The sequence below is a fragment of the Trichoderma evansii genome (assembly GCF_050947405.1).
Source record: "Trichoderma evansii strain SZMC 28006 chromosome Unknown GGI43scaffold_19, whole genome shotgun sequence".
In the NCBI taxonomy this organism is placed as follows: domain Eukaryota; kingdom Fungi; phylum Ascomycota; class Sordariomycetes; order Hypocreales; family Hypocreaceae; genus Trichoderma; species Trichoderma evansii.
This window is the reverse complement of record NW_028145187.1, coordinates 256,125-269,612: the sequence shown is the minus strand read 5'-3', so window position 1 is coordinate 269,612 and position 13,488 is coordinate 256,125. Positions and strand designations below refer to the sequence as shown.

Here is a 13,488-nt window from a genome sequence, read left to right as displayed (position 1 = left end):
CATGGCTAAGCTTTTGGATCTGCAGTGCCAAGCTTTTTCGAATCTGGAGCTAGCAGTGGCCAAGTCACGGGCAAGTCGAGGCTCTGCCGCACCACGCCATGGATGTACCTTGGCCTAGTTGCGGCCTGGAGCTGGCCTCTGCAGGGCTAGCGAACAGGGACGAAGTCGCTAGTCGCTGTGCCGCTACCGGGTCGGTACTAGGCAACGGTAGGCCTGTGAATTGTGCCAACCAGAGTGGAAGGAGCCCTCCACCCTCCTTCCCGCCGTAATCGAGACCCGGTCCCACAGATGGCACGCCTGAGGAATGTGGGAAGGGGCACAGCAGCACTTGCCTGGCGGAAATTGCATCGAACGAGGAAGGATCAAGGCAGAGAAGAAGGCAGAAGGCAGAATATCGTGGCGATGATCTTATCGCATCTTATCTCAGGAGCCAATTCTATTTTTTTCTGCTTCTTTTCCCTTTTCATCTTCTCCACGCAATCCATCATCATCTTGACGCCCTTTTGCCGAGCCAGGAGCCCACCCCAGTTTGCATGTCTTGGCTGCGCCACGGTTGGCGCCCAACTATTACGCCAAACAATGAATCTGACTGGACGATGTCGCTCGCCTACGCATCAATGGTCGCAGGGGCTTAGCGAATAAAAAAAAGCCCCCCAGCTCGGAGAACGGCCGAGAACGCCGAGCTACCGCCCCTGAGGATTTTGGCGTGCGAATTCTGAGACGTGTTGGATTTTGGCGTGTTTGGTTAATGGCCTGTGCTGCGCTGCGCCGTGCTGCGTTGGTCTTGAAGAAAATATCAGGCCTGAGGGTCCATCTGGACAAAGGAAACTGGTACAAACTCCTACTGTATCTGTCAAAAAGAGCTAATCGTCGATTGTCCCGTATTTTGTGCTTTCTACAGGCAATCGGGAATCCCCCGGGAAGCGGCTATACTTGTTTGAGACGCTGCAGCGTTCGGGCAAAGTACGGTAGTATCGCCAGTTGCCTGGTGTGCGACGATTCTGGTGCTCCATTACGTGACTGCGTCTTTTACGAAAACGCGCCCGCTGTTCCGGCCAAATTGAATCACATAAGCTATGCTGCTCCCGCATAGTCTAATCCGCCGCCGGCTACGGTTCCTCCTGTTATCTGCCCTGGCCGGCGTGATAACGGTTTGGGTGCTCACAGAGGGCCATCAGCAAGACGAATCTCCGAGGTTTGATGCCGAGCTGGTAGAACATAAGTATCCTCTGGTATGGAATCACATCCATACGTTTGACGGCTTCGGAGGAGGTAAGCAACTTTGGCTTTGTGGCGTTCGGATCTGGCAGCATTACATAACCCGAATAGAATTCAAAGCCCTTTTGATGAGAGTTTGATGCTGACATCAACGCCGCAGCATGGTTCATTCCTCCGAGCTGGATCGCAGACGGCCATGAGCCGCCGCGAGACATTGTCGAAGCTGCTGCACTTGCGTCCAAGGCAGCCCTTTCCGTGCGCGAGCGGCAGCTCTCGTTTTCCAACATTCCTCTGCTGATGCATCAGACCGGAGCCTCGTCCAAGGTCGATACATGGAAGGCTGAAATCATTCCGTGGGTCCAGCAATGGCTTGGATACTCTGTGTCTCCAAACAACACCGCTCCCATGGCCTATTTCTTCTGGGATGACGAAGGTATCGACATGTTTATGGAGAAATATGAAAAGGATTTCCTCCATGACTTTTACGCCATCTTCACTCCTGTCGAGAGGGCAGACATCTTTCGTGTTCTAGTTTGCCAACACTTTGGTGGTGTTGTATGTATTATTCTTACTGCTTCTCCTTCAGCTCAGCCTTGTCTAACTCGAGTAGTATGCCGACATAGATACAGAGCCTTTACAGCACCCTGCCAATTGGCTCGGCCCGTCAGATCTCTCGAGATGGGTTGATGATGTCACTGGCAAGAGCTATGGGCTCAAGGACCCCGAGGCCGAGACAAATGGCACGCAGCCAGTCAACCTTATCTGGGGGCTTGAGGCTGACACAGATCCAAATTCAAATGCCTATTGGCGAATGGGATACACTTATCCCGTCCAACTTACCCAGTGGGCGCTGGCATCTGCCCCTGACCATCCGGCCCTGAAGCAATTCATGGAAAATCTTCGCGCCGAGGTGCGCCTGGAGAAGGAAGCAACCTCATATGATCCCAACAGGGTTGATCCCCTTACTCGAACTGGGCCTGCTGCTGTCACACTTGCTACGCTAATGTGGCTGGAGAACAACATTAGCTTCAGATGGAACGCCCTGACAGGGCTGAAAGACGGAGGGAAATCAAAGTTGGTGGAAGATGCTTTGATTCTGCCCATAACAGGCTTCAGGTAAATCACATGCCTTGTCTCTTCTACATGCAATAATGACTAATAGTTTTTTACAGCCCTGGCCGCGGAGGCTATGGAAACATGGGCTCGAAGCCTATTACGGATCCCGATGCTCGACTTATTCATCATGCCTTGGGTTCATGGAGAAAATTCGATTTGCTAGTCGAATATGGCAAGTTTTGCCGGACCGTATTTGGCTTATGCAAAGATTGGTCCAAAGTCCCAGCAGCGCATTCTCGAGCTACACTATGATTTCTTCTTAGCGACATATTGATTATTTACATGCTTTTTAATATTGATTTAATTACGACTCTCGGCTGTTTATACAATAGACCAAAGCGGCTATGGAAAAAACAACTTTTGGAACGTGGGTTATAGCGCATAATGATAATTACGGTACATATTGACAACTCCATAAGACGATTCTGTTTGATGGGATGATCTGTACATAATTTCGAAACATACACGGTTTATAATTTTCATGACTTTTTGGTACGGAAGAAGAATAGAGCCCGGAAACAATTCTGATACTGGCATATGTTGCAAGCTTTTAGTAACAAGGCGTGTGCTTGATTGGGCCTCCTAAACTCCTAACTTGGAAATACCACAGGCTAATAATTTAGATCCAGCAAAGATGTCTCGTTCTTAACTACAAGTAGCATTGAATCTACTTTGTACTCTTTACGCTCTTAATAGCCAGTTTCGTACATTTCCTGTGTGAAAATTTAGGTTAAAGGGCCCCTGTCATGCCCGTTTGGGCAGTCCGTCATGGATCGGGGAGATAGACTTCATCTCCAGCATCTGCCCATATAGTGTAGTAGCTGATTACCGCATAGACTTTATCCTAAATATGCGTCTATGCCGAGTTATCCTTCTGGACAAGGTATAACTTGGATAGTGAAGAAGCGGAATAGATTTCTAGGCTGATCATCCACGTAAGGGGGAACACGACGCTGGCCAACTTCATGCATGGACTACGCTACGCCTTCGGTCACACGCCCCCGCTGCATTGGTAGCTCGCGGCAATGCATGAAAATTATAAGGCTAATTCCAACCTAAAGCTATATACCCAAGCTAGAAGTGGTCCCATAATCCGGACGCGAAAGGTGCTCTGTAACATGAATGAACTCTCCCCGCAAATGAAAATGATTCAACTTGGAGCAGATTATGATAAACAAACGCCAGTCACTCTTCTGAAGATTAGTACATCTTATATCTGATGTGTGTAATCTACCAGAAAACTTCAACTTCTTCACAAAGCATAAAATGAAACACCCCCTGGTACTTATCGAGATGGGCTCCGCCATAATACTAGTACTATCGGAATGGGAAACTTCCCAAAGCAGCCAATGGAAGCCTACAGAGTGACCATGCCTCGAATTTGTACAAGTATAGGGGTGCAGTGAATGATCTGCGGGCGTCTTGCCTAGACTTTGACTTGCTTTTACTTCTGGAAAGGGAGGGCGAGAAGCTCTCAAGTGAGGGAGAGGACGAGTGCGTTTTTCACAAACTGAACCACAACACTCCAATGTGTGGTTACAAGGATAAACGTGGGTAAATGTCGACAAGTTTGCGGGCTCGGCGAGTCATGGGAAGTGCCAGTGAGAAAGGAGCGGCGTTTAGAATATTCCCCGTGCGGACGATGAAGGGTTGGGGGCGAGTTGGAGTATCAAAACTACATCATAGATCGAAGAAACTGGCTAGCGGGACGGACAGGGATCTCTATAACACTATGCAAGCATTCATTCTACTATACTAGTTGTACTTTTGAGTTACATGATGCATGAGCTTTGATCTATATACCGGGAGATATCAAGAAACTATGGCACAGTATTCATTACTATTGAGGCAGCGTAAGTGCTAGCATCGTTACAGACCTTTTAACATTCTAGCAATAGCCCCCAATCTTAGGTAGGAGGTTTTGAGACTATATGGATTTACTTCATTTCATCCCTTTATTCGTCAATTAAGTATTATGGACAGCAAATATCTACATGAAATGCATTTCTCAATATGCCCATGTAGCTAATAGTGGTTTTGAAAACGGTGGTCCCACCATAAGCAAAGCTTTTAACCACACGTCCAGAGCAGAAATTACTGCCCCATGTCATAATTTTGGGGCAGCAAGGTGATTAAAGCAAAATTTTCCATCGCAGTGCATCTTATTGGCGATCTTTCTCTCTCGGTGAAAATCTTACGATTTACACAGGGTCCGCAGGCTTGGCAAGACCTTCCTCGTATACGGGTACCAGGCCCGGATTCGTACGCTTTCTTCGGCAGTCTTACGGATTACTATATTGTGGATAATCTTCAGATTACGGAGTAATAGACTTGGAGAATATGATTTGGATTAAATCGCGTGTGTTTGATTCGCAGAAACTTTTTCACCCAGTAGGCAAGCTGGGTTATTGTATGTGGGGGTAGCCAATATCCCTGGGCGCTCAGCCGGCGATACGCGTCGTCCGCAACATCACAGCTAGCCGCCACTATCGGCGAATCTTTCGTCATGAGAATATCAAAGGTAAGTAGCATCATTGTCACAGGTACTCTCATGGTAGGGGGGAGGGGAGTGTCTCCTGGCATGGCTATCTGCAACATCAATTGCGGCCGCGCGGCTATATCAAAATATGACCTACCTATATAGGTTGATAGGGTATACGTGTAAACATAGGAGGGTCTATCAGGTGTCCAGGCAGGCGTATTCTATATCCAATAAAGTGGAATGTATGCTGCTTATAGTTAATATAAGCAAAACTAGAAGAATCACGCCGAATTGCTTAAAGTATCAATACTTAAATAACCCTAACTTACCCTTAACTTTAACTAATATATATGGGTTGTAATTTAGCATATAAGTGCTATAATATAGCAGGTATGAGCTGTAATTGAATATATGAGTGTTATAATTTAGCGAATGAGCGCTGTATTTTAGCAGGTAAGCGCTGTAACTTAGTGAATACGCGCAATAATTTAGTGCGTAAACATTGTGGCTGAGTGCTTTAAGTTGCATACTTTCGTCTTACACGCCCCGCTTTTTGGATTCAGAATGCGACTGTTTGAATACCGGATAGACCCTCCATTACCATATCTATGCTAACTGATACTTTTTCTCTAAAAATTAATGTATATTTGATCTATTGTCCAGAATTCAAGAGCAGAATGGCAAGTTGCTTACCCATTCAAGAGCAGCGTGACGCGTTATTTACAATTCAAGAGCAGAATGACGCGCGTTATTTACCAATTCAGGGGCAGAAGACGCGCGTTATTTACCAGTTCAAGAGGGTATTCATTCATAGGTGAGGATAAACCAGAATTTAGACAGCCTTCATCCTTGCTACGCTTAAGATAGGTGGAGCTGTCGCTTAATGCTAGTTTCTTGTTTACTTATGCGATAAATGCTTCTAATGGAACTGATATCGGGAAGCGAGAGATGGGATAGTACCGCAGCTGATGGAGGATCGTCCCCCCTATGAAAGCGAAGTGTAAAGCAAGAGTTACCAGACTTGCTTCGTTAGAATTTTTGGTCTATTGCATCCATGAGAAATTCCAAAAAGATAAAGGAGCAGACTACATGTTATTCTTGACAATAGCCTAGGAAGATAATCACTGGCTAGTGAAGCTGAAGGCGATACTTCGCTATGCACTCAACATGGGTCATCACCCAGATTTGTGCCAGACTGAAAACCCTCGTCTTTTCATCCAACTTGCAAAATTCGGTACATGGCTATGTAAATCAAACTGACTGTGCCTGCATTGATACCTCCACACCTAAATTTCACCCATGGCTTGCTTCTCAGATCCTTCTAAACGCCCAATGTACCATGAACTAGGATCATTTTAAGCAAGAAGATGCCTATTGATGCACGGACTGCTCCTAGAATGGCAGATTGCCCACTGTTAACGGCAAAGAGGCCTCCTAGGTGTACGGAAATGTTGTAATTCGCTCCTAGAATTCCTTGCACTATGGCAAACTCGATGAGAAAATCATGCGGACTGACCCATCCTCTAGCTTATTCCCCATGAAGACTTTCCTTGTTTGTGGAACTTCACCTTTCATCTCGCTAGCATGCGTATGATAACATACACTAGACTAGATTCTTTTGGTGTAATTATATATCCATCTTTCGATACTTGGTCATATTGTGGAGCTTCGTTTTGACATTATGACCAGATCAAGACCAATAATACTCTACAAAAGGGTAATAAATAATAGAATACTAAAGTGAACTCGAAGAACAAAACAGATAATCATTATTCTTATTATTACGGTATTTTGATAGAACCGGGTATCATGAAAGATAGAAATAATAAAAGGCAAGACGAAAAAAATCTAAAGTGATGCCTGATTTACCCCTGAAGTAGCTGAGCCACCACTTTTTTTCACTCTGTATTATCCTGGGCCTTTATGAGTTCAATTAGTGGAAAGTTTTCGGAGTCTGTACCCATACCCGTCTGCTGTCTTTGTAGCGAATGTCCTTGCGAGAATACACCCGGTGCTGGCAACACGATGTTCAATATGCGGTATGCTCCCACTCGGCCAAGGGTGAATATCTTGTTCTGGGGGATTCTGGATTGAGCTACCCCCTTTTAAGAAAATATTTAAACAAGCGAGAATCCCATCCATGATCTTGGTAGCGCGTAATGTCCGAGTCATCAAACAGGACTCCGCTCATCCAACATTTCACCTTGGTGACGGGGGCGTGGTTGAATCCAGCGTGTCACAAGAAATTCAGCACCCCCCGAGAAACGGTCGGTTCATTGGGCCGTCTCCGACTCGACATACTCGTAGGCAAGATCAATGTAGGCCGTGTGTATATCAATGGAGCGTTCGACTTTGTCTTATGATGGACTGCGGGTGGAATTTCCTACCCAGTTTCGTAAGTAGGTCCTTACTCATGAAGCGTATCGAAGCGTATCGAAGCGTTTCTTGCCAAGGCACTGTCGGACACGCGGCATTGCTTTGATATCCACGGGCGCTTTGTGCTTGGCAGCGACGGAGCGTGTACCCGATACTCGTGGGCGAAGGTGCGTAGGTTGGCTTTGGCCATCTGCGTAGACTCTGAGGAGGGACTGACCAAAATAGGACCGAGCTTGACAGTTCGTTTCGGCAGAGCCGCCTGCATCATCTGCAACAGCACGGCATTCCTACACTCCCCTTGAGCAGTGTAGTAGTGAAAAGGGCCGAGAGATTGAACATCCCAGAACCGAAGGACGGAGCCAATGAGAAAGAGAAAAGCAAGAAGGCTTAAGATCAGTGACCCACCGACTGTAAAACGAAATTAGGGCCCTGTTTTTGAAAGCGAATCTTCTAGTTTTGCCTGTCAAGCCAGCCATCCAGCTCTGTGTTGCTACTGGACTGTTTGGAAGCACCAGGAGCTGAGCTAACAGGCCCAAGGGGTTTGGGAATCGAGCTGATTCATCCAATGAAAATGACATAGTCGAAATTGTAAGGGCTCCGCCAGAGGCGTGGGTTCTGAAAATGCGCCAGGGAGCAGCCAGGGGAACTTTGGTCCATGGGATTGTTGTTGAGGAAGTCTTTTTTATCAGCACACACGCTCTCTATTTAGCAATAACCCTTACGTTGAGGCAGGCGGGTAGACTTCTTGGTATCATGGCTGTTCCCGGTCTCTTTGTGGAATGCTGCCACTTTTAATTTTCGGTATGGTAAGCAAAAAGGGAATCTTGATGCCAGACGCCGGAACCCGGCCCCACAATTCCGGAGCACCAGGACCGACTGTGCTCAGCTTGCCGAGGTTTGGTGTCGGTGCTACTATCAATATCAAAACTAATTTCCGAGATAAGACGGCGTTTCAAGTCGCACAACAGTATATTGTCCAATATATTCTCATTTGACGACGTTTTCTCGATAAATCGCGGCTGTGCGACAGAGACGCATCAAAACGTCCTACACACCACACTGCAATGAGAAGTGGAGAGCAAAAAGCAAGTTTAGTTGTATCAATAGAGTAGTCGTATTCCAGATCCTACTAAATATATCTCTAAGTCTCTTTTTACGTTATGATGCTGATTGGTTATAGTGTAATGAGGCCTTCATTTACTAATATTATCGCGGTATGGCAGGAATTGCAACATGCTGCTTACAAAACTTCTTGAACTCTTCACGTCCTTTGCGCTCCAAAGCGCCATGACGAACAATTATGTACTCCGGGACGTTGCTCGGTGACAAAATTCAGCTTGCCGATGGCGAATAACCTCGAACCTGATGTCTAAGAGACGTATAGAGGCAGATAGGGTTAGGGTTATTAGGGATAGACTGAGCACACTGAAAACTATCTTCGTCAATATTATTGGATAACATAACTTTACGTGATCATCTCTAGATGCTGTTTGCTCTTTGTTCTACGGGAAATTTGCACATACCTCGAATAGCACTAAAGAAGATAAAGTGGCCATTGCTACTACCAGCCGTTATATACAACTATGTTTCGAGTGCAGTAACAAGTAGTGATCGGTCTTTTACTTGTTATTGCAGTGGCTACTTCTACGATTGGAGAACTATCGCGCTACTATGGGCAAAAATGCTTCGTTCAAGGCGACGCTTACAATTCTAGCAGTAATGACACTTCTCTCAGGCTTTGACGCATTTTCATTTTCAGAAAGTTATTGAGCAGTGATCACTTTTCCCATCAATATCACCACAAACATCCATTCCTACTACGAAAACTCCTGTTAGGATCCTTTCTCACAGGGTTATCTCTCATAAACATGAAAGTTGTCCCTCCAACGACGATATACCTTTCATTGACGTTAAGGAGCACACGACCCAAAGAAAATTTCCTCATTCATTTCTTAGAATAGCTAGAAATGGACAGACTGTGGACTTGTCTAGAGATACGAAGCTTAGAACTGAGAGAAGTGGAAGGTGGTGAATAGTTAATTTATTAACAAGGCAAGTGAAAATGAAGAAGAACGAGCGGGAAAGCGACCAGCCAAATTACAATTTGATCAATGATCATACCCACACGCACAAAGATCATCCAACATAGAGACACATTACATCACAGATTCATGCCAAAAAACTCAAGTCAAGTAGATAAGGTAAAAGTAAAGCGCTCAATCACGCATCATTACTAAAACACACTAAAGCTTATAAGTTCATCTAAAAATATCCAATAAATATTCACCCTCAAAAGATCCATAATAAAATCCATCCAGCCCAGGGTATGTCTTCAAGTATGTATGTATAATTCCCATCATTCCATCTCGTAGACATCCTCTTTTTTGTTTTCATCTTGTCCATATAAAACGCCTTCATCCGTCACCATAAATACGCATTTAAAAAATAAAACCCCATTGTTGAGACGAATTCAATGTGGGTAGATGTCTTCAATATTTTTTTGCCAAAAAAAAAAAGAGTAAATAGTAGAGAGATTATTCTCCTGAATACCATGGCCCCTCTATGATGCGTATCCAAACGCAATGAGAAAAAAGAAACATGCTCCGCCGTTTGAAGATGGGCTGGTAGTATGATAGAATATGTAATAAACCGAATTAAAATCTTTAGAAAATATTATACTTGTTGCGCTTGCGCCTGTGATTGCGCCTCTTCTCGTACGTAGGCAGAACGTTGAAGCAGAGCACTAATGTTGAGATCCATAGGTGGTCGGGGGATTTCCATGCTTCGGCTGGGCATCCTTCTGCCACCGGGTGTTCGTGGGTGAGCCACGTTGACACGGCCGTTTCGATCCAGGATTCTAGGAGGCGACTCGTCGCCGTCTGATCCAGAACCTTCATGCTCGTCGAGTCCGTACTCAGCTAATCGGGTAAAGTAATCGGCGAGGCCATCGATGCTGCTAGGTGTGCCAACAATGGCGTCATACTGGGGAGGCGGTGTCATGATCTGAGGGATATCGGGATGGTCAAAGACGACGTTGCTTGCAGGAGGCGGTGCGGTATCGTCTTCAAAAGCAGGCGGGTTAAAGCTAGGTGCTCGTAGCAGATGGATAGGCCGGCCGGGTCTCTCTGCAGATGACCAGGCTGCTGGGCTTTGTCGGCCAGTTGCTGCTGGAGGTCCTGATTGTAAGTGGACGGCTTGAGGTGGAGCAGGCATGCTGTCAGCCAGTCTCTCGGGTTCTGGAAGAGTTCCAGTCGAAGAGCTCGGGGATGTCTCCATGGCAATTGTCGCCGAGTCCGGGCAGCCGCAAGCTGACTGGTAAGGCGAGGGTCGATTCATCTCGCCGGAATAGGCGGGCAAATAAGTGTTGGCCTTGGTGGCCCGGCAGTTGAGGATGGTGAGAGGAGAGTCGATGCTGATCTCAAAATGGCGACGCTTAGTTCCAGTAGGATCATCGGCATCCAGGCGGCTGATTCGCATAACAACCTATTTGACGTTAATATCGAGTTTTACAGCAGGAAATAGTTAACAGTTTGTAACTTACCTTGATCCAGTGGAAGACATTGACATTCTTCCAACTGCAGTCAGGGTGTAATCGAAGAGCCTTGTTCTTGGCCATCATCTCACACGTCGGAATCTGCACGCTCGCCTCAATTTCGGTGGAACCCCACATGTTCTCAAGGCCTAGATCCAAGTCGCCGAGGAGATTATCCACCGGCGCAGGCAGCGGCTCTGGAGCTTGATTCCTTCTGGCGGCATCGTGGGCTCGTCTTCTTGAGGCAGTGTCTCGAGCGACTCGGCGTTGCTCTTCAGTAAGTTCGCCGCCGCGAATTGTGGTAACTTCAGAGTCAGCCCATGAGGGGTCGAGATCCTTTCCTGCCGTCTTCTCGAGAAGCAAAATCTTTCGGCCTGGGTCTTTCCTGGTTACACGCTTATCGCTGGTCCAGTACTCGACAGACTCGGTGATGTAGACCTTGAGCTTGTGGACTTGAACCTTGGCCAAAGGCGTGAGCTTGAATGCGATGGGGATCTTGGCTCCAATGGGAAAGCTCTTTCCGGAGACCATGATGTCGTAGTGGAGCTGGTCCTCCCATTGACGGCTGATAGAAATAGGCTCAGACATCTCAAGCGACATCTGATCCGGCAGGCGAATGATAGGGACCTCCTTGACACCGTGGAGGTTGGGCTTGAAAGCACCGGCACGGTCAACGGTAGCGTGAAGCTCCCACTTGACTGAAGCATATTGCAGCTTGGTGGTCTCGAGCTGGTGGTGATCGATGGGAAGCTCAAAAGAATAATCGTAGACGCCAGGGTAGAACACCTTGAATCCCTTGGCTTGAGTGGGAGTTACCACTCCACTCTCGCCCTTTCCAAAACTCCGAGACTGGACATTTTGAAGAGAGAGACGCTTGAGTTCCTTGGACGTCAGGTTGTTTCGCATTGATGAAGATGGAGAGATGCCGGGTGAGCTGTTCAAGCCAGTCGTGCTTGAGTTTGCAGAGCCACCCTTGAGCTTGTAAGTGCATTGGTTGCCGTACTCGCTCTCCCACCCGTCATTCAGGGCATTGAAAAAGGTAAGGACTTGCGTTCTTAGGCTTTCTTCTTCGTACAGGTCTTGTTTTAATGGCGGGATTCCCTCAGGCCATTCTGTGCGCGCGCGACCAACCAGCTTCAACTGAACGGCCTTGATCTTGACGTTTTTGCTAATAGTCAGCTGCATCCTGCCTCTGAGGAGAGCAGTGCCGGCGCGGGATTCCCGGCGCTCATGGCCATTGTGGTCAAATCCTGATAGGAAGAGGTTGGGCTCTGCTAGAAGAATAGAGCAAGCAACTCCACTGCCTGTGGCAACGGGCTTGGTCACCTCAGTAACAATGGCATTGACACTTGATTTTGAGCTTCGCATGGATGAGAAGCTGTTGTGATGACCTAATTGGTAGGTGCTCATGGGCACCACGCCACCTCTAGTGGTAGCCATACTGTTGGGGGGGTATCGACGGTGTTGAGAAGAGCGGCGTGGACGGTTTGTAGGTTGGCCGGCGTGGCGGCTGGTGTGGCGAGTGCGGCTATGACTGGTGCCGCGATGTCTATGCCTCGATCTGGAGGATCTCGAAGCCGCTCTGTGCTTTGTTTTGTCTCGTGGTTGTTCACGGTGGTCCCGACGTTCTCGTTTGTGAGCAGAATCGCGGTCTTTGGTGGGCGGTGGGGCCTTCTTTGAGTCACGATTCCTGCGGGAAGAAGACGAAGTTGGCTCGCGAGAATGGTTTGAGTGATGACTGCGAGAGTGATCTGCGCGACTACTATGGCGAGATGATCTAGATTCAGGGCGATATTCGGTAGTCGGAAAAGTCTGGACACCAACGGGAAATGCGTTGTGCTCCGGGATGTCGACAGAGGATAAAGAGTTGCTTGCCAGCGATTGGAACAATCGTGTCAATGCAAGACGTACAGGTAACTCGGGCGGCCGGGTGGTGTGGGCCAAAGCCGAAAACCTGGAGGACGACCGTGGCGTTCCTGGAGCGGGACTACCGCTGGTGCTGCTGATACGGGTCCTGGAGGATTGAGGAGAGGTTCTGGTTCGAAGCTCTCGCGGCACGTAGCCAGAGGGATAGCTGACAACGTGGATGGAGTGAGGCCGCGTCCTTCTTGGCCCAATGAGGGGCACTGGAAGCTGCTGGTCAACGGGGTCAGCCGGATCGTCAGCGGCAGCGGCAGCGGCGGAGGCGTCGGCGACAGGGGCGTCCAGACGGTACAGGATGTTGCCACTGCTGGTGCGGACCCAGTCGTCTCTGCGGCGTCGTCTGCGATTGCGAGAGTCAGACTCGCGTGAGGCTGGCATGTTTTCATCAGTATATTGGTTTTGAGCAGCATGAAGGTGGTTGCTATTGCTACGGTATTGCTCCCGGCGATGGGTTCGCGATGGTGGCGGCTGCACTGCAGCTCCAGCTGGCATGTTTGCTCTGTGGATGACAGTGGTGATGATCTGGGGGAGGGGGGGAGGGGCTTGCTCAAGCCGAGAGCTGGTGGGAAGAGGAAAGGTGGGAATATCTCGTCTGCTAGCTCGACAGCGGCATCAAGGGCAGCGAACAGGGCCATTCAGACCGCCCATTATCAACGAGCCGGGTGGAGAGCCAAAGCAAGCCGGGCGACAAAGGCCAGCAAGCAAGCAGGCAATGATATGCGGTGGAAAGAGATGAGGGGAAGCCAACTGAGACTATGCTATGCAGGGCTGACAAAGAAGAGGAGAGAAGGGACAAGCGGTACGCAAATTAGAGCTTAATGCAGCGGGGGGGTTGAAGAAA

At 48.0% G+C, this 13,488-nt stretch overlaps 2 protein-coding genes across 2 annotated transcripts; one reads left to right on the top strand and one right to left on the bottom strand.

Annotated features, from left to right (window-relative positions):
* The first annotated feature begins 420 nt into the window (after nt 1-420).
* On the top strand, nt 421-3,027 carry GGI43DRAFT_412140 (glycosyltransferase family 32 protein). The gene is made up of 4 exons (XM_083206808.1): nt 421-1,272; nt 1,379-1,773; nt 1,829-2,334; nt 2,391-3,027. Exons 1-4 carry the CDS (start codon nt 1,077-1,079, stop codon nt 2,584-2,586), a joined length of 1,293 nt encoding a protein of 430 aa, XP_083057827.1. The 5' UTR covers nt 421-1,076; the 3' UTR covers nt 2,587-3,027.
* Nucleotides 3,028-9,865: 6,838 nt separating this feature from the next.
* Nucleotides 9,866-13,139, bottom strand: GGI43DRAFT_386348 (or S-antigen, C-terminal domain-containing protein; the record flags this gene model as incomplete). Its single annotated transcript, XM_083203780.1, has 2 exons — nt 9,866-10,675; nt 10,734-13,139. 2 exons carry the CDS (start codon nt 13,137-13,139, stop codon nt 9,866-9,868), a joined length of 3,216 nt encoding a protein of 1,071 aa, XP_083057826.1.
* Between the last annotated feature and the right edge of the window lie 349 nt (nt 13,140-13,488).

Excerpts from the sequence above, each read along its gene's own strand:
- GGI43DRAFT_412140 (XM_083206808.1), top strand. The coding sequence starts at position 1,077 with ATGCTGCTCCCGCATAGTCTAATCCGCCGCCGGCTACGGTTCCTCCTG. Across the intron at positions 1,774-1,828 it reads GCCAACACTTTGGTGGTGTT|TATGCCGACATAGATACAGA; the intron begins GTATGTATTATT and ends TAACTCGAGTAG. Across the intron at positions 2,335-2,390 it reads CTGCCCATAACAGGCTTCAG|CCCTGGCCGCGGAGGCTATG; the intron begins GTAAATCACATG and ends AGTTTTTTACAG.